Here is a 20000-nt window from a genome sequence, read left to right as displayed (position 1 = left end):
TGCTGTGTCTCCTGTCTGTGTCTCCTGTCCGTGTCTCCTGTCTGTGTCTCCTGTCTGTGAGCCTTGCTGTGTCTCCTGTCTGTGTCTCCTCTCCGTGAGCCTTGCTGTGTCTCCTGTCTGTGTCTCCTCTCCATGAGCCTTGCTGTGTCTCCTGTCTGTGTCTCCTGTCTGTGTCTCCTGTCTCCTGTCTGTGTCTCCTGTCTGTGTCTCATGTCTGTGAGCCTTGCTGTGTCTCCTGTCTGTGTCTCCTGTCTGTGTCTCCTGTCTCCTGTCTCCTGTCTGTGTCTCCTGTCTGTGAGCCTTGCTGTGTCTCCTGTCCGTGAGCCTTGCTGTGTCTCCTGTCTCCTGTCTCCTGTCTGTGTCTCCTGTCTGTGTCTCCTGTCTGTGTCTCCTGTCTCTGTCTCCTGTCCGTGAGCCTTGCTGTGTCTCCTGTCTGTGTCTCCTGTCTGTGTCTCCTGTCTGTGTCTCCTGTCTCCTGTCTGTGTCTCCTGTCTGTGTCTCCTGTCTGTGTCTCATGTCTCCTGTCCGTGAGCCTTGCTGTGTCTCCTGTCTGTGTCTCCTGTCTGTGTCTCCTGTCTGTGTCTCATGTCTGTGTCTCCTGTCTGTGTCTCCTGTCTCCTGTCTGTGTCTACTGTTTGTGTCTCACGTCTGTGTCTCATGTCTCCTGTCCGTGAGCCTTGCTGTGTCTCCTGTCTGTGTCTCCTGTCTGTGTCTCCTGTCTGTGTATCCTGTCTGTGTCTCCTGTCTCCTGTCTGTGTCTCATGTCTGTGTCTCCTGTCTGTGTCTCCTGTCTGTGTCTCCTGTCTTGCTGTGTCTCATGTCTGTGTCTCATGTCTGTGTCTCCTGTCTGTGTCTCCTGTCTGTCTCCTGTCTGTGTCTCCTGTCCGTGAGCCTTGCTGTGTCTCCTGTCTGTGTCTCATGTCTGTGTCTCCTGCCTGTGAGCCTTGCTGTGTCTCCTGTCTGTGTCTCCTGTCTGTGTCTCCTGTCTGTGTCTCATGTCTGTGAGCCTTGCTGTGTCTCCTGTCTGTGTCTCCTGTCTGTGTCTCCTGTCCGTGAGCCTTGCTGTGTCTCCTGTCTCCTGTCTGTGTCTCATGTCTGTGTCTCCTGTCTGTGTCTCATGTCTGTGTCTCCTGTCCGTGAGCCTTGCTGTGTCTCATGTCTGTGTCTCATGTCTGTGTTTCCTGTCTGTGTCTCCTGTCTCCTGTCTGTGTCTCCTGTCTGTGTCTGTCTCATGTCTGTGTCTCCTGTCTGTGTCTCCTGTCCGTGAGCTTTGCTGTGTCTCCTGTCTGTGTCTCCTGTCCGTGAGCCTTGCTGTGTCTCCTGTCTGTGAGCCTTGCTGTGTCTCCTGTCTGTGTCTCCTGTCTGTGTCTCCTGTCTGTGTCTCATGTCTGTGTCTCCTGTCTGTGTCTCATGTCTGCTGTCTGTGTCTCCTGTCTGTGTCTCCTGTCTGTGTCTCCTGTCTCCTGTCTGTGTCTCCTGTCTGTGTCTCATGTCTGTGTCTCCTGTCTGTGTCTCCTGTCTGTGTCTCATGTCTGTGTCTCCTGTCTGTGTCTCATGTCTGTGTCTCCTGTCCGTGAGCCTTGCTGTGTCTCCTGTCTGTTCCAGACTCCAACTGCACTAATGGGCTGTGTGCCCCGGCCAGCCCTGAGGCCGTCAAGGCCGCCTTTACCATCCAGAAGGAGTACAGGAAGTACCAGCAGAAGAAGAAGGACACCGTCTAAAGAAGGAAGGACCAGCCAAAGAAGAAGGGCACCATCTAGAGGAGGGGAGGAGCACCTCCCCCTCAGCTCTTTATAGCTCTTCAACTCTCTCGCTTTCTCTTTTTTTCGATTTTTTGCACTCTCAGTCATTACTCTCTCTCCCTCTCTCTCACACACACACACACACACACACACAGACATGATCACTCATTCTCTCTGAAACATTGTAAATACTATGGAAAAGTACACCATCACACACTCTCTCACACAGTCATGGGCGGATCTACACACACACACCGATCACAAACACACACACACACACACACACACACACACACACACACACACAAAAACATACATACGCACACACTCTCACACATACACACACACACACACACACACACACACACACACACACAAACATACATACGCACACACTCTCACACACACACACACACACACACACACACACACACACACAAAAACATACATACGCACACACTCTCACACATACACACACACTCTCACACATACACACACACACACACACACACACACACACACACACACACACCTTGCCTCCACACTATGCACTGGCACATACCTGTGGAAGTGTAGATCTGTCTAAAATATGTGTAACATACCACACCACTCGCAATAAGGTCACTTAGCTGTCAATGAGTATTTTAAAATATCACAAATGTTTGTGTCATATCATTATATTTATATTAATAACAGGGTTTTATTATTTTTTGTTTTGTTTTATTGCTTTGTTTTTCTTTGTTCAAATCAGCATGATTGAGTGTGGATGAAAGTGAATAGGAATGTTGTGAAAGAATAGAAATCAGAGCCAGAACAAAATGTTCTAGACGGAATGTTCTAGACGGAAATGTTCTAGACAGAATGTTCTGGAGAGAATGTTCTAGACAGAATGCCTGAACCAGAATCACCGGCATTATCCGAATCAGCAAACCTACTCAGGCAAGCCCCTACTGTTCTATTCCAATAATGAGAATCAAGACCCCAAAACGCCTAACTGATCCCACATCCATTTAGGCTTCTCCAGAAGTGATATAGCATGCCTGCCCCCATGTGGTCAGTTAGGGTAATGACAACTCCAAAATCCTGATAGCTGGTAGTGTGCTCCATATTCCAACAGCAAAGGAGTGAATCAGTTGATGGTCAATGGGATGGTAATATGTGATGGGTCACGATATTAAAGTGAGGGTGTAATACAACACATCAAACAATTAAAGATTTTCTTTTCTTTACTTATGTTTTATATTTTTGTGTTCCTTCACATGTGTAGTGTGTGTGTGTGTGTGGGCATTGTTACAGGACTAAGCTTCTGACAAAAGGATACACAACAGATGAAAGAAAAGGACACAAGTTCATAGAAAGATAGCTTTATTGCACAAGTTGTTGGAGTACTCTTTTTTCTGTTTTTGTGTTGTTTTCATAGAAAAAAACTGTATAGTTTAACACAAGCAATTGCAAATTGAAGCAACTTTTCCATAAAAGTTTAGGAATCCCCCTCAGCATGTTTCAACTTTTTTTTCCACGTTTAGTCCTTTGAATCTCTTGTCTCCATTTTACTTTTAATAACCAGCAAAATATTCAGAGCATGCAATGCCATTTTTCTTCAATATAAACCGAAAAGTAAAAATGAAACCAAAATATAAACAAATCAAACAATCAACAGAAATTAATAAAAGTCAACAAAATTCATTTTAAAAATTAGGGGAAAAAAGTCAGACTTTTTCTATTCTGGGTTTTTTTGTGCCCCATTCGAAAATCAGTGTAAGGTATATATATATTTTTTTGTCTTTTTTTATTTGAATCGCCTCACATTTAAAGTTATAACTTTCATGAAACTTTAAATTGTGCCCTGGTTTCATCTGCAGAGTTTGAAAATAGTAGTTATTTATACAAAACACTTTCTTATATACAAGAGTATTTCTTTGTAGATTAGAAATTATGCTGACACGGAGACTCTACGGGTAAAGAGGAAGGGGGGGTGGGGGGGTTTGATTGGTTAAGGGACAAAAGGGGGCGGGGGTGGAGAAACAGGGAGGTTGGGCATAGAGTTTGATTTCCTGACTCCGTCCAATAAGCTTGTGGCTTCTCCTGTGATTGGCTGGAGCTAGGGAGTCCCTGATTTTGGATTGGCTAAACAGGCCTGCCCCCATTTGCTTCACGACACATCTCTGTTTTTCTTCCTCCAGAACGAAACATTATTAAATCATCCGAAGGAACGTTTCAAATAAAAAAAGCAATGGGGAGAGGATATCTATCACCGACAAACAAACAGCCAAAACAAAATGAACAAATTCAAATGTGTTTGCTCAAGCCACAGGCAACTCACTGAAGTAGAGACAAGGCCCTGACCGCAGGGAATTCTGGGATCTGGCCTGCAGCCAGCCGCCCTCTGGGCTAAAGTGTGTGGGGTGGGCATCATATGCCCTATCGGTTATCGTTACCAACAATCCAACCTGAACAGGTAAACACATAAACACACACGCACCTACACATGCATACTGTATTTCCACATTTAGGTTCCAGTCACTGTAAGTTTGTGACGTGACAGCGTTTATGTGTATGTGGTAATGGCTGTCATAGACAGGCTTTTATGTCTTTCCTGTTGATTCAGTGGTGCTCTGTGTTCCTAAGTCTGCGTGGGTGTTTATCGTTTAGTTTGTCTGTGTTCCTAAGTCTGCGTGGGTGTTTATCGTTTAGTGTGTCTGTGTTCCTAAGTCTGCGTGGGTGTTTATCGTTTAGTGTGTCTGTGTTCCTAAGTCTGCTCGAGTGTTTATCGTTTAGTTTGTCTGTGTTCCTAAGTCTGCGTGAGTGTTTATCGTTTAGTGTGTCTGTGTTCCTAAGTCTGCGTGGGTGTTTATCGTTTAGTGTGTCTGTGTTCCTAAGTCTGCTCGAGTGTTTATCGTTTAGTTTGTCTGTTGGTCGTGGGGCCGGGCTGCTGCTGAGCTCCTTTGACTGAAGCAAACGTCCTCCGAGGTATGGCACCATGAAACCATGCATGGCAGAGTCTTTGGACTCCCATACCGAGATGACACGTTTGTGTCGGATCTGTTCGACTTTAAGTCGGAACAGGGCAATATGATTAGAAAGGGATTATGACATTGGAAACCAGTCCAGTATTGTGAATGACTTGAGAAGTGTTAGTGTTTGTCTCCCAGTGTTTAAATCAGACTTTACAGGCTTTGCCTGAAGGAGGATATCAGGTCAATAGACCACTTTTCCCGTTGTGCAATTTCAATTTTCTATAGAATGAAAATCTGAGCTGGAATATCTAATTCCATGTTTATTAGTTGGCAAATGAAAACAGAGCATATTTATATTTTTTGTGTGGAATACAGTTGGTTAGCTTTAATCTTTAACCTTTCGCTTGGGTGAGGGACTACAGCTGAAGAAGTTGCATTAGTTCTGGTGGCTTTTCAGCAACGTGCATGCGCGCACACAGACACACACACACATAGACACACACACACACACATGCGTGAACGTCTTAACGTTCATTTTGCTACTTCTGTGGCGGGATAAGAGCCGGACGCGTACAGCGGGGGCGTACACACACACACACACACACACACACACCTCAGGCTTTCTGCTGGAATCCCACACTTCCTCATTGGCTGTGTGTGCACACGTGACCTTCACCTGACAACCAATGGGTGGCTTTGACTCAACCCATGCACTCTTGTTCACCTGATTTTATTGGTTGTGTTGACATGGCCACAAAGTGAGAGATTTACTTCCTTGTACCATGTGATTTGGTTGTGCACTGGCAGATTTCTTCTTGTTATCTCCCCTAGCAACCAAAGGGAAGGTTTCACTTGCACGCAGGCCCTGTTTGCTTGCACTCTGCCCATCTACTAGAGATCTTTCGATATCATTTGGTTGTGCATGACTCAGTGCTTGACTTGACTTATACCCACAACAGTTGAGTTTGGCCCGTGACTCTTCCTCTCACACTCATCAGATATGATTGGATGCTTGTGTTCGGAGTCATCCACGCAGTGGGGTGGGTTTCCCCCTATAGTGATCTGGTTCTGGATCACCTCATTGGCTCTGGGACGGACCTGATCCTGATCCTGTGCCTGCCCGCCCTATCAGATCAGGACCCGGCCCAAAGAAATAGAACTTAGCCACTGAGCCACTGAGATCATCTCATTACCAGGCCAGGAAGAAAGGTCAGTCAGGTGTCTGAGAAGTTGTTTCGCAGTTATCCAAGTCAACCGGACAAGTTTGGACTATGTGAGCCACCGTACCACACAGGATCAGGTGAGATACTAGGCAATGAAGGAACAAACCTCTCTTGTTCTTTTCTTCCCCTATAGGCTGTGCAAGAGCAAGACTCTGGACACACTCACATTGCTTACAAGCTCCAGGCTCACCACACTTCTCCTTCTTCAACCATTCATCTCTTCCTCTTCCTCCTCTCTCCTACGCTCTCTCTCTCTCTCTCTCTCTCTCTCTCACTCACCTCATCGTCACTCTCTTTCTTGGTTGTGCTACCCGTTTAAGTCTTCTCCATCTATCTCTCTCTCTCTCTTTTCTTCCCTAGTCGAGATCTATCCCTCTTTCCTCACCCTGCAGCTCTTCCCACTGAGCGATTGTCTCAAATTATTATTTTAAAATAAAACTTTTTTTTTCAATTAGATATGGCATTATATTTCTCTGTTCTCACATTTATATATTCACTATATCTTTAGATAGAAATATATATGTATATATTTTGACAACAAATATGGTAATATATTTTCTTTTCATTTCATTTTTCTTTCTTCGTATTGCAGTCGCCCTGATGTGATTTTTGTCTTGCCATTGAAATCATTTGGGAGAGTCATATCTACTTTGCTGGAGCTCTTTCTTCTTACGTCATGGGGCTGGGCTTCTAGTGGGGGTGGGGGGGGGGGGGGGGGGGCAGAGTACATCTGATGTGTTGGGGGGGAGGGTAATGCATTCCATTTCATGGACACGTGGATTGTGTTTTCCAGGGGGAAGAGTTTGCCTGTAACACATCTTATCTGTTGAGACCCACGTGGTTTCCAGAAGGGTGGCAGTACTTCCTTCCTCCCCGCCCGTCTGTCTGTAACTCCCCCTTTTGCCCCTCACCCTGGGCTATACTGGGCAATCTTCTAAAGCTAGGTGGCGCGGGGGGGGGGGGGGGGGGGGGGGCAGGGGAACCAGGTTCCCACACGAATAAAAAGAGGGGGGGAACAGAAAGATGCAAACAAAAACAAATACAGAAATGCTAGCTACTCCTCTAAGGGCAGACACCGCTGTCCTACACCAACCAATTTCTTCTTTTCCTCATCTTCGCTCTCCTTTAAATCATCAGCTTTTAAAGCAACATACTCCAGTGCATCTATCTCTTCTCTTCTCTTTCTTTCTTTCTTTTTTCTTTCTCGTTATGCGATTCTCTCTCTCTTTCCCCTCTCTGCCTACCTCCTCAGACAGTCGCCACTTCTGGGAGAGATCTGGGCAGACCCCTCCATGCCTCCTTTCTGGGCAGGGGGGGGGGGGGGGGGCTGCCAAGCGGTCACAGTGAGACTGGGAAAGAAAGGTGTGTGTGTGTGTGTGTGTGGGTGAGGGGGAGGGGGTGGCATAGGAGTGGCTTGGGGTAGAAGGGGATGGGGGGGGGTTCTGGCAAAACATTAAACCAAAACCTGAAGGAAAAGAACAAAGATTCTACCAGTCCTTTACTTAGGAGAATGAGAACCTTGGCAAAGAAGAGAGAGAAGAGAGACAAACAGAGAGAGAGACAGACAGACAGACAGATAGAGAGAGAGAGAGACGGAGAGAGAGAGACAGACAGACAGACAGACAGACAGACAGACAGACAGACAGACAGATAAAGAGAGAGAGAGAGAGAGAGAGAGGTATGGGCAATGGCTTACACAAGCATCAGGAGTGATGTGTGTAGATTTTCTTTCTCCAATTCTCAGCCCATCTCTCTCTCTCTCTCTCTCTCTCTCTTCTTGTTTCCTCTCTCTTCTCCTCCACTTCTCCGTCCCCTCTCCTTGATAGCGCTACACGTTACTTAAGCTCCACCCACCCCTATTACACAGCACAGCTACAGGATGGCAGTCCACTGAGCCATCTCAACTCAGGGCAAAACAAACAAACAAACAAACAAAGAAACAAACAAAAGTTGAAACAAGAAACAACCGAAAACCGCACAGAGGATCGGTACACACACCGTATTCTGCCAGGCAAGCACACACAGGTGATCAAACCAGTCCTCCAGTGATGTTTGTGCCATCCGCATGTGCTCATGTATATATGTATTTACATGTTATAGACGCGCACACACACACACATATCAACACACACGCGCGTTCACACACACACACACACACACACACACACACAGGTGTGGGACAGGGCAGGGCATCTCCGTGGTTTCCTCTTCACTCTCATTTAGTGCACAAGTTCATCATTGAGTTTTTTTTCTTAAAAAAACAATAAAACAAAAAAAAGACAAAAACCATAACATGAAAAAAGCAAAAAAAGCCAAATTATGAAAAAATACAGTTTCCTTCCATCTTCCAGGAAGAAGAATCCAGACACGTCGCTTTTTTTTTTTCTCTTTTTCTTCAGCTTTGTCTATAAAACAGTCAATAATATTCTATAATGTGTCATCAATTGCATTAAAGGAAAGGAAACCCCAAAGACTCAAATACTGTATGGCGACTGAGACCTCAGTCTTTCAATTGTTTATGTTGTGAGTTTAGTCCTTGTCCAGACCAGACCGGCGTGGGGTTGGGTTGGGTGGGGTTGGGTGGGGCCGGGTGGGGTGGGGCCGGGTGGGGTGGGGTGGGGTGGGGTGGGGTGGGGTGGAGTGGGACGGGCGAGAGAGACACCAAGGTTGGGTTGGAGTTTATGCATAAGCACTTTCCGTGGCTAACAGCCAGAGTATGAAACAGGTTCCACCAAAGATGTTTTTCTTCGCTTTTGTTTTTTTTCTTTTTTTTTCAAAAGAATCCCAAAAAACAAACCAGAAAAAAAAAAAACAATAACAGCCTAATACATCAAGGACGGTAAATGTGTGCAGATATATATATTTATATATATATATATCTAAAAATGGTACTTCCTACCTTCAAAAGAAGAAGAAGAAAAACAATAAAAAAAAACAAGTGCACATGGAAAGTATTTCGTGCATAAGGTCCAAGGTGTCTTTGACAGCGAGCAACCGGGGGTTCACCTCAAAAAATAACAAACTGAAGGGGTGGAAGAGAAAGATCGAGAGAGATGAAGAGAGAGAGAGGAGAAGAAAGAGTGAGGAAGTAAAACATGAGTGAAATGTGAACTGAGAGTATTAGGTTTGGCATTTATCTCAATTATTAGAGTAGGGATAGAGGGATAGAGAGAGAGAGAGAGAGAGTTGTAGTGAAAGACAGAGGAACAGCTAGATGAAAAGATTGATAGACGGAGGATAAAAAAGAGAAAGAACGACCGGGACAGAAAGAAAGAGAGAGGACGAGAAAAACCCCTGTGATGATTAATCCTCTCCGCCTCGTCATGTCACACTACGCTGTCACGTGTGACAAACAGACAGCTGGCTCACAGGTGTGTGTGTGCATGTGCCCCTGGCCCCTCTCCCTGGGAAACCCCGTTCCCAAAACCTCCCCCAGATGCAGGAGGAAGGGATACCGGCCCCCCCTGCCCTCCTCCCTCTCCCCACCGGAGCGGCGCCGAACGCCCCCGAACGCCCCCGCCCGCCCCCCCCCCCACCCCCAGCACAGCGCTACACCAGCGTGTAGGACTTGGAGTAGGCGCCGGCGCTCTGCTTCTGCAGTCTGCCCAGCCCGGACGAGCTGCTCTCTAGCAGAGAGTCTCTGGAGCCGCCCACCTTGGTGGAAGAGGTGGGGTTCTGGCCGGAGGCCCCGGAGCCGGACGCCGAGGCGGCGGCTGCCGCTGCTGCCGCGGCCGCCGCTGCCGCCGCGCTCTGGGCCGAGCCGGAGCCAGGCATGGTGAGAGTCCTCTGGGGGAGCGTGGAGGTCCCGGAGCTGGGTCCGCTTCCTCCCGAGGCCCCGCAGGCGCCGCCGCCGCCGCTGCTCCCCACCGCCCCGCTCGGCCCGCCCACCGTGGAGCTGCTTCCCGTGGCGCTGAGGGAGGGCGGTCCGGACGAGATGGAGGCCGAACCAGAGCTGGTGAGGCTGCTGAGGCCCGCGTGGGCCAGGGTGAGCGCCTGCTGCTTGGACGAGTCCAGGGTCATGTGCCGGCCCTGTGTGTGGTAGGCCCGCGCCGCCAGGCTGCGGATGGACGCCTCGCGCGGCGGCACCACCGGACACGGGTCGTGCAGCTCCGCCTGTTTGCGGAAGAACGGATCCGTCTTCATGTAGAGGGGAAGGTTGCAGTAGTCACCTGGGGAAAGAGGCAGGGGGGGGGGGCAGGTTAGGATGCACTGAGGGATATGACTGTCAAGAGTGGGGGAAGATGTTACACTCCTGCATGTTACACTACAGTTTTGTGACAGGAGTTCACCGTCACAACCAGCTGAAAACATGACCTAAACGTGTATGAGAAACCCACACCAAGAAGGGTGCAGGAAGCAGGTCCAACTTTCATGGGGTCTAGGTCTAGATCAGGGGTCTCAAACTCCCGGCCTGCCAATCGATTTCATGCGGCCCGCCACTTCATATCAAGTTTTATTATACGGCTCCTCAGAATATTGCAAAACGTTTTTTCAAGATTTGAATGGGCCACCCCAACGTTTACCGCTGGGTTTTGTGCTTCTAATTCACATCTTTCATATCATTCCGCAAGTAGTCCAGTCATTTAACGTCTGCAAGTCAGCAAGTAATGGGTTGCTACACAACACCTGAAACTTTGAAGTTCTATTTACATTTACATTTAGTCATTTAGCAGACGCTTTTATCCAAATGTATACACATTTTACATTTACACTGATGGCACACTGCACATCAGGAGCAATTAGGGGTTCAGTGTCTTGCTCAAGGACGCTTCGACAGGGAATCGAACTAGCAACCTCCTGATTACTAAACAACTTCTTTACCTCCTGTACCACTGTCGCCCCATTTGAAGAACTATTTGTCCACTCACTCTTATTTCTACACGGCCTTCTTATATCTCCTGTCAAATCACTCATATTTCAGCACGGGTCGGTAATATACTTATCCACTCACTCTTATTTCTACACGGCCTTCTGATATCTTCTGTCCACTCACTCTTGTTGGCACGGTGTGGGATAGGCACGGCGACGTTCTTGCCACGGTCGTAGTCCTGCGGTTTGGGCGGGGAGGCTGTGAAGCGGCAGATGCCTGGCTCGGACGGCGTGCTCATGGACGTCATGCTGTCCGCGTTGTCGTTGGTGCCCGTGGTCATCTGGTCGGACGAGCTGTCGGAGATGAAGCACTCGGTGATCTCGAACTTGGCGTGCTGCAGGTGCTCCTCCAGCTTGGCGTGCTCGTAGGCCCGCGCCAGCTCCTCGTAGGTGGAGGAGGCGCTCTCCGTCGACACCATGCTGTTGCGACCCTTATCTGCCAGACGGGGAGAGAGGAGGAGGGAGGAGGAGAGAGGAGGAGAGAGGAGGAGGGAGGAGGAGAGAGGTCACGCTTCACTAGAACACTGACACACATGAAGTATGAGGATTAAGATTAAGATTCATTCAGATTAGAGTTTGTGTGTTTCTGTGTGTGTGTGTGTGTGTGTGTGTGTGTGTGTGTGTGGGGGTGTGTGTGTGTGTGTGTGTGTGTGTGTGTGTGTGTGTGTGTGTGTGTGTCCCAAGAGTGTTTGTGGATGTATGTATCTTTGTGTGTGTGTCCACATGTATGTGTGCGTGTATGTATGTATGTGTGTGTGTGTGTGTGTGTGTGTGTGTATGTTTCTGTGCATGTGTGTGTGGGTGTGTGTGTGTGTCCCAAGAATGTACCTTTGTGTTTGTCCACATGTATGTGTGCGTGTAAGCGTGTGTGTGTGTGTGTGTGTGTGTGTGTGTGTGTACCCATACCTGTGTCTTGTGACAGGCTGGCGCTGTAGCTGTCACTCTCGGTGACGGTGATGCCGTGCTGTGAGCCCACGGTGCGCCAGTCGGAGGTGAGGGTGCGCGCCGGCGTGGAGGCCTGGCACTTGGTCAGGGTCCACTGGCTGGAGTAGCGGTTCCGTGTGCTGTGGGCCGACTTCACACTCTTCCTTGACACTGGGTCTGAAGAGAGAGAAGAGACGGAGGGAGGGAGAGAGAGAGAGAGAGAGAGAGAGAGAGAACATGGAAGAGAGTGAGAAGATTTAAAACAGAGGAAGCACAGAGACAGAGAGAGGAAAAACAACAAGAGCCGGATAGATAGATAGATAGATAGATAGATAAATAGATAGATAGATAGATAGACTTATTGATAGATAGATACACTTGTAGATAGATAGATAGATACACTTGTAGATAGATAAATAGATACACTTGTAGATAAATAGATAGATACACTTATAGATAGATAGATAGATAGATAGATAGATACACTTATAGATAGATAGATAGATACACTTGTAGATAGATAGATAGATAGATAGATAGATAGATAGATAGATAGATAGATAGATAGATAGATAGATGAGAAGAATAGAACATAACAACAAATAATAGAAGAGAATAGTGTTTATGATGTGAGATGCTTGCAGATGACTCACTTGTGCCTGGTCTGATGTCTGACATGTCAATCAAAGGGCCAGTGTTCTGGATGAGGGCGGGGTGATGTACAGACACGCCTGTGCAGAAGCTCTGCGGGTTCACTGATTGGCTGAACTCTGTGTCTGTCACTGGTATGGTGGCCTTGTCCTCACCTATCAGAATTAATTCAGAACCGTTTTTTTTTTCAAAACTCACAGTGGCAAGGACCTCAAGATATACTGAAATAAAACACGTTTAAATTTCTCTAAACATTAAGTTTCATCGAACCGATAAAAAGACGGGCCTCTGATAACTATTCTGCTCTCAGTACATCAGTAGTGTATTATACACAAACAAACATAAATACACACACTTAAAAACCATCCCCACACGCTTCCACACACACACACACACACACACACACACACAGACACACACACACAGACACACACACACACACACACACACACACACACACACACACATACACACGCTCACTCACATGGACGTGACTGACCAATCTGTTTGATCCCCTCCTTGTCCTCGATGAGGAGCTGTACTCGGGGGATGTCGATGTGGAGTCGCGGTCCTTGGGGGGGTCCCTTCACTGGGGTGTCAAAGCTGCGATTGTTCTTACTGCTCCAGGGACAAAAGCAAGGCACACACGGAAACACACACACACACACACACACACACACACACACACACACACACAAACATGTGCAAGAGCATGCACATACACACAAACCCCCCACACACATCGGACACACACACACACACACACACAGACACACACACACACAAACACAAATACACTTAGTTAATTAGAAGCTAAGGCAGGATGTTGCATATGGATGATGTTGGCTCCACGTGGGTGAAGTGGTGCGAGCGGTACTGCTCCTCTCCTTACCTGATCAGCATCTCAGCCAGGCTCTTGGCATCTGCAGGGGACAGAGCAGACCAAGCAGAGAGAGACAAACACAGTCAGTGTGGAGGGCAAGTGAAGCATACGGGCGGTTAACACACACACACACACACACACACACACACACACACACACACACACACACACACACACACAGTCCTTAAACTCCTGCCCTTAAAGCCAATTTCCTGCCTGGGAGTGGTTTGCCTTTTAGAGCATCAACACTTCAAACAGCATACAGAGTCTCATTTCCTCAGGTCTCCTCTGAGGTCCTCTCCACCTCCACCTCCACCTCCACCTCCACCTCCACCTCCACCTCCACCTCCACCTCGACCTCCACCTCCACCTCCACCCGTCCGCCTTCCTTTGCTCGTCTCTCTTTTCCTTCCTCTACTCCACTCTACTCCACTCTACTCAAATTTGTTGGAATCCATCGCTCTCATTTGGCCTCTCTCCATCTCCCATTCTCTCTCTCTATCTCTCTCTTCTCCCTCTGTCTCTCTCTCAATTCAAAAGGCTTTATTGGCATGACTGCATACAATACAACGTTGCCAAAGCATGTTTACATAAAATGTACAAGCACAATAAACATAAATAAATAAAAACAAACAATAAGTCATAGGTGGTAACAATGTGGTATAGAAACATATAACAGGTTCATTGTTAATTATTAAACATTAAATATTAGTTATCTGGGACAGGGGGTTCATGTTATTGTGGAGCTCATGACAGGCTGATACATATTTTGCTGCCAGTCTACAGCAGTCCTCCCTCTCTCCCAGTAGAACTGAGAGTCTGTCCAGATCATTTAGATGTTGGAATTCTGGGAAAATTTGTGTTATTTTGTCAAAATAATAGTCTCTAAGACTTTGGTTATGGTTCAAATCAGGAAGTGTAGCTCCGTCTCTACTGTTCCCTGGTTACAGAAGGAGCTCTCTCTCTCTCTCTCCCTCTCCCTCTTTCTGTTTGTCTTTTTTTCTCTCCTCCTTATCTTGTCCATCTCTGTACACCTCTCAACCTTCTTATTATCTCTCTCTCTACTCCTCTATCCCTCCCCCTCTCCCTTTCTTTATTCCCTCTCTCTCTCTCTCTCTCTCTCTCTCTCTCTCTCTGTCTCTCACCTCTCAGTCTCTTGAGTCTCTTCTCCTTGCGTTTCTTGCGGATGATGAAGAGCAGAGCCATGCCCAGGGTGACCAGGATGACGGGACAGCCGATGGAGAACAGCTTCTTCACGTCGTCGCCCTCCCCACGCGCAGACTTGATGGGAGGAATGGTACCTGAGAGAAGAGAGAGAGAGAGAGAGAGAGAGAGAGAGATTGAATGAAAAGACAGTTGGAGAATGGAGGATTGAATAGAACCAAGACCAAGCAACCAGCGTGCTCTTCTCCTAGAGAATACAGAGAGACTCTCATTCTGCAAGCGTACTCTGTGTCCTTCCATTCTGATGTCCTTAGCATACATTTCATAAACAAGCACACTCAAGTCCCTTGTTCAGCTTTCAACAGATTTGTTTATGAAGTACACTAAGCATCCCCACCTACGCCTTTCATACACACACACACACACACACACACACACATACACACACACACACACACACACACACACACACACCAGAAAACACACACACATACATAGACATACACATGCACACACACACACCCCGAAACACCCACACACTTCATGTGCCTCCTCCTCACGTCTGTCTCCTCTGTGAAAGCCAAAGGCGGAGAAGGCACTTAATGTATGTTGTTGAAGAGAAGGCACTTAATGTATGTTGTTGAAGCATACTTGAAATATACTGCAAAAACCGAAGCCAGTCACTGTCGCAACTTGTTTGCACGTTCACACTATATTCCAAAAGTACATCCTAATTTACATCTCTTCAATTCGCCAATGCTGTTATCCAAAGCTACTTATGACTGAGAACTGTTCTCCTAACACTCACACTATAACACCCATCTATATATAATCATAATGTCCATCTATATATTATCATAATGTCCATCTATATATTATCAATGCCTGTAGGTTTGAAGGTGACATCCTGATATCCCCTCACTGCAGAACCCAAATGCCTCACACAGACTAAGAGAATCTCAAATGGTGCCACGTAACATGTATTGATATATTCATAGAATAGAAATGAATAGAAATATTCGTGTATTCAGACTGCCTGCTGCGTGTTTGTATTGGTAACGCACAGGTTTGGGTAAAGCATCTGTCTCGTCCAGATGTCCACTGGATTCAAACCATAATCACTGCCTTCAGGGCCAGAGCACACTGGGAGTGGGGGCCCCAAAGATTTCAGGGGCCCTAAAGGTTTCAGGGGACCAAAGATTTCATGGGACCAAAAGGTTTCAGGGGCCCCAAAGATTTCAGGGGCCCTAAAGGTTTCAGGGGACCAAAGATTTCAGGGGACCAAAAGGTTTCAGGGGGCACAGAGCTAGACAGGATCCCTAGAACCTATACTAGTAGACTGACACACACACACACACACACACACACACACACACACACAATAAAGAAGACACTCACTGCCGTCGTAGTCGAGCGTGGCGAACTGCGAGGTCTGGTTTCCGCAGCCGGCGCTGTTGCAGGCCTTCATCTTGAGCTCGTACCAGGTGGCCTCACGCAGCTCTGCCAGGAAGATGTCCGCCGAGGCGTTGGTGCGCACGCTCTGCCACGCCCACGTGCCCTTGGGCCGGAAGTCCAGCAGGACGGCGTTGATGGGGCAGCCCCCGCTGGTCCAGCCCTGCAGGTTGAGCCGCGCGTGCGTCGAGTTGATGTGCGTGAACAGAGGCTGGTCCTTATTGAACTGGGGCTCTGGGGGAGGGGGAGAGAGAGAGAGAGAGAGAGAGAGAGAGAGAGAGAGAGAGAGAGGCGTGAGCAGGATTTCTCCAGCACTCCTCAGGTGAGGTGGTGTGTGTCAGTATTGCTCAAGAGAGCAGATATGAGACCTAGATGCTTACATCCTTGTGCCAGTGGAAGGGGTGTCTCACACACTTGCTATCTCTCTCCACCTTAAATCCCTAAAACCCTAAACCTCTCCACCTTAAATGCTTATTCCTAAACCTCTCCACCTTAAATGCTTCTTCCTAAACCTCTCCACCTTAAATGCTTATTCCTAAACCTCTCCACCTTAAATGCTTATTCCTGAACCCCTCCACCTTAAATGCTTATTCCTAAACCCCTCCACCTTAAATGCTTATTCCTAAACCCCTCCACCTTAAATGCTTATTCCTAAACCCCTCCACCTTAAATGCTTATTCCTAAACCTCTCCACCTTAAATGCTTATTCGTAAACCCCTCCACCTTAAATGCTTATTCGTAAACCTCTCCACCTTAAATGCTTATTCCTGAACCCCTCCACCTTAAATGCTTATTCCTAAACCTCTCCACCTTAAATGCTTATTCCTAAACCTCTCCACCTTAAATGCTTATTCGTAAACCCCTCCACCTTAAATGCTTATTCCTAAACCTCTCCACCTTAAATGCTTATTCCTGAACCCCTCCACCTTAAATGCTTATTCCTAAACCTCTCCACCTTAAATGCTTATTCCTGAACCCCTCCACCTTAAATGCTTATTCCTAAACCTCTCCACCTTAAATGCTTAATGCTTAATCAGACCTCCAGTCTAATGACACTTCAGGTGGGTTTATTGCTTTCTCCCTCCCTAGCATCAACTCTCTAGCTCTGCTTTCAGAATGGGGGGGTTATTTTGTCAGAAGTCATCCAAAACCTATGACTGCATTGTCAGTCATAACTATCACTAAATCTTATCGATCGGAGCAGCTTGTGTGTGTGTGTGTGTGTGAGAGAGTGTGTGAGAGTGTTGTTTGTGTGTGATTATGTGGGGTGTGTGTGTGAGAGTATGTGTGTGTGTGATTACGTGGGATGTGTGTGTGTGTGTGAGTATGTGTGCATGATTACATGGTGTGTGTGTGTGTGTGTGTGTGTGTGTGTGTGTGTGTGTGTCGAGGGGAACTCTCTGCCCTCACCTCTCCCGTGGGTCTTGGCCTCGATGATCTCGCTGATGCGTCCCGCCCCGACGCTGTTCTTGGCGGCCAGCTTGACCTTGTACCAGGTGCCGCAGCGCAGGTTGTCCAGCTTGAAGGAGCGCTCGCTAGAGCTGATGAACACGTCGCGCCACTCCTCCGTGTTGTCCACTGAGTACTGTAGCACGAAGCCTGGACACACACACACACACACACACACACACACACACACACACACACACACACACACACACACACACACACACACACACACACACACGTGATGTTAGACACAGTGCTGGCCCCTTTGACTTCGGCACATACATAGAAACAGTATAAATGAATTGCCATGGAAAGGTCCTGTACACCATGTTTATCCATATCTTAACCCTCCTATTATGTTCAAATTTTACCCACATCTATTATGCTTGGGGTCAATTTGACCCCAGCAATTTAAACCTCCAAAAAATGATTATAATATTTTTTTTTACTCAAGTTTATGTGTCAGGTACTTTAGGTTTGTTTGTTGACTACCTAAATAGCCCTTAAAAATAAAACAATACCCCCACCCACCCCCCTTATACATCCAGAATACATGTTACGCTACTATGGAGAAATATGCAGATCACCATCAAATCTCACTGATTGACTTAAAATTGGAAAGAGATATCCTTCTGGTGTTTTTATGGCTTCATATTATTTCTAAGTACATATTGTTGTTATCTATAACATACGGAATAGAAAACTATTTCTGTAATCAAGAATAGTAACAATGTGATAAAAAAAGTTTATATTTCTTATATATTTTATACAATTAAAACAGCCTGGGGTCAAATTGACCCCAAACAACACCTATGCGTAAAGCATGTGTACAGGACATTGAAAACATATCATCATGTTCATTTTGTGTTTACCCAGTTCTCCCCATTAGATTAGGAAAAGTCATTAAATATGAAGCAAAAAAAACTATGCCAATCATTTATTTAGAGACGTTAAACATTGAAAAGGGTCAAATTGACCCCAAACATAATAGGAGGGTTAATGAAAAAGCATAATGGTTATGGACGTGTCGTATGTGAGAAGTGATATTAAAATGCAATCTCTCTGATTTAGTCAAATCTACCCAAAAACCCTGTATGATCTGGAATAACAAAAACAAAAACAACATGTTTGTGGTGGGTGGATGCTGAGCCAAACAAAAGACACTTGGAAATGAGAAACAAAGACAGGAAATGAAAGAAGACAGATGAAAGATGAAGACAGTGCCTGTGGGTGAGTAGGCATGACCAAGCCTAACCACTAGAGGGCGCCAGAGCCCTGTGTAGATCACCACCACTGCCTTAGAACTGAGCTTTCAGTTTAAACACCACCCTTTGTGGTCCGGCATTTCATAGAGGTTGTGTATGTGTGTGTATGTGTGTCTGTGTGTGTGTCTGAGTGTGTGTGTGTGTCTGTGTATGTGTGTGTATGTGTGTGTATGTGTGTGTGTGTGTGTGTGTTTGTGTGTGTGTCTATTATGTATGTGTGGGTGTGTGTGGGGGGGGGTCTCTGTGTGTGTGTGGTGTGTGTGTGGGTGCTTATATTTTGTATTCATGTTTTTTTGTATGTGTGTATTACAGTTAAATAAACAAAAAGACAGAGACAGACTGAATGGAGGACAGATACAGATGAGGAGAAATGGAGTCTCTGTGTGTGTGTGTGTGTGTGTGTGTGTGTGTGTGTGTGTGTGTGTGTGTGTGTGTGTGTGTGTGTGTGTGTGTGTGTGTGTGTGCTGACTGGGCATTTATGTAAATGGAGGCCCAATATGGCGCCGGTAGCGATTATCTGCCCCAGGATTTGGGCCCTGACTTGCTGTGGCAGATGGCAGCATAAAGGGGGTGGCACATCAAAGGGATTGACCTGGAGACGGTCTTATTCTCTCTCTCTCTCTCTCTCTCTCTCTCTCTCTCTTCCTCTCTATCTCTCTCTCTCTCTCCCCTCTCTGTCTCTCTCTCTCTCTCTCTCTCCTCTCTCTCCCTCTCTCTCTCTCTCCCCCTCCCTCTCCCCCTCTCTCCCCCTCTCTCTCCCCCTCTCTCTCCTTCTATTTTTCCCTCTCTCTCTCTTCCCCCCCTCTCTCTCTCCCCCCTCTCTCTCTTTCCCCCTCTCTCTATATCTCTCTCTTTATTTCATTATCTTTCTTTCCCTCTCTCTCTGTTTCTCTATTCACCTTTCTCTCTGTTTCTTTCGTTTCGTATCTCCATCTCTCCCTCCTTCTCCTCTGTATTTGACTCCCAGAGAGAGAGAGAGGGCATTAGTGCCCAACATGAGCGGTGTGGCGGTACTGTTTGTGTAGTTGTGTGGACCTAAGACTGTCCCCCTGATGACCTTGATAAAAGACATGGGAGTGAAATGATGAGAGTTGTATAAGCCAACCGAGAGAGAGAGAGAGAGAGAGAGAGAGAGAGAGAGATGAAGAAATGAAGACAAGAAAAGGATGAAATTGAGAGACAGAGGGACAAAATACCTGGAATCTATAATAAAAACAACTGCAAGTATAAGGTCAGATCTACGTCAGCAGCTCATAATCCTATATCCACCCCTTAATGTTCAGAATATATTCTCATTGACCTTTCGACCACAAAGACACAAAACACAGATAAACACAAGGAACTGCAAAGGCTCTGTAATCTGAAATGACAGTTACATCTGACAGAAAAACGACGACAACAAGAACAACAAAAACCACAAC

The 20000-nt window shown here is 46.7% G+C and overlaps 2 protein-coding genes across 2 annotated transcripts in view; one reads left to right on the top strand and one right to left on the bottom strand.

Moving 5' to 3' along the window:
* Positions 1-2022, top strand: part of LOC122133177 — an 11290-nt gene extending 9268 nt beyond the window's left edge. The window contains exon 4 of the mRNA XM_042708760.1: positions 1606-2022. Coding sequence (XP_042564694.1) covers positions 1606-1721 — 116 coding nt within the window. The 3' untranslated portion in view covers positions 1722-2022. The remainder of the gene's footprint in view (positions 1-1605) is intronic.
* A 7449-nt stretch (positions 2023-9471) lies between these two features.
* LOC105901524 (Down syndrome cell adhesion molecule-like protein 1 homolog) overlaps positions 9472-20000 on the bottom strand; it is a 22790-nt gene continuing 12261 nt past the window's right edge. Inside the window, exons 9-17 of the mRNA XM_031572916.2 lie at positions 17276-17464; positions 15812-16099; positions 14395-14550; positions 13259-13289; positions 12866-12987; positions 12369-12521; positions 11698-11892; positions 10874-11227; positions 9472-10091 (exon numbers count right to left, since the gene is read on the bottom strand). Coding sequence (XP_031428776.1) covers positions 9472-10091; positions 10874-11227; positions 11698-11892; positions 12369-12521; positions 12866-12987; positions 13259-13289; positions 14395-14550; positions 15812-16099; positions 17276-17464 — 2108 coding nt within the window. The remainder of the gene's footprint in view (positions 10092-10873; positions 11228-11697; positions 11893-12368; positions 12522-12865; positions 12988-13258; positions 13290-14394; positions 14551-15811; positions 16100-17275; positions 17465-20000) is intronic.

Source organism: Clupea harengus, chromosome 9, assembly GCF_900700415.2.
Source record: "Clupea harengus chromosome 9, Ch_v2.0.2, whole genome shotgun sequence".
Classification (NCBI taxonomy): Eukaryota; Metazoa; Chordata; class Actinopteri; order Clupeiformes; family Clupeidae; genus Clupea; species Clupea harengus.
The sequence above is the reverse complement of the archived record's forward strand: the minus strand, read 5'-3'. Positions and strand labels throughout refer to the sequence as shown.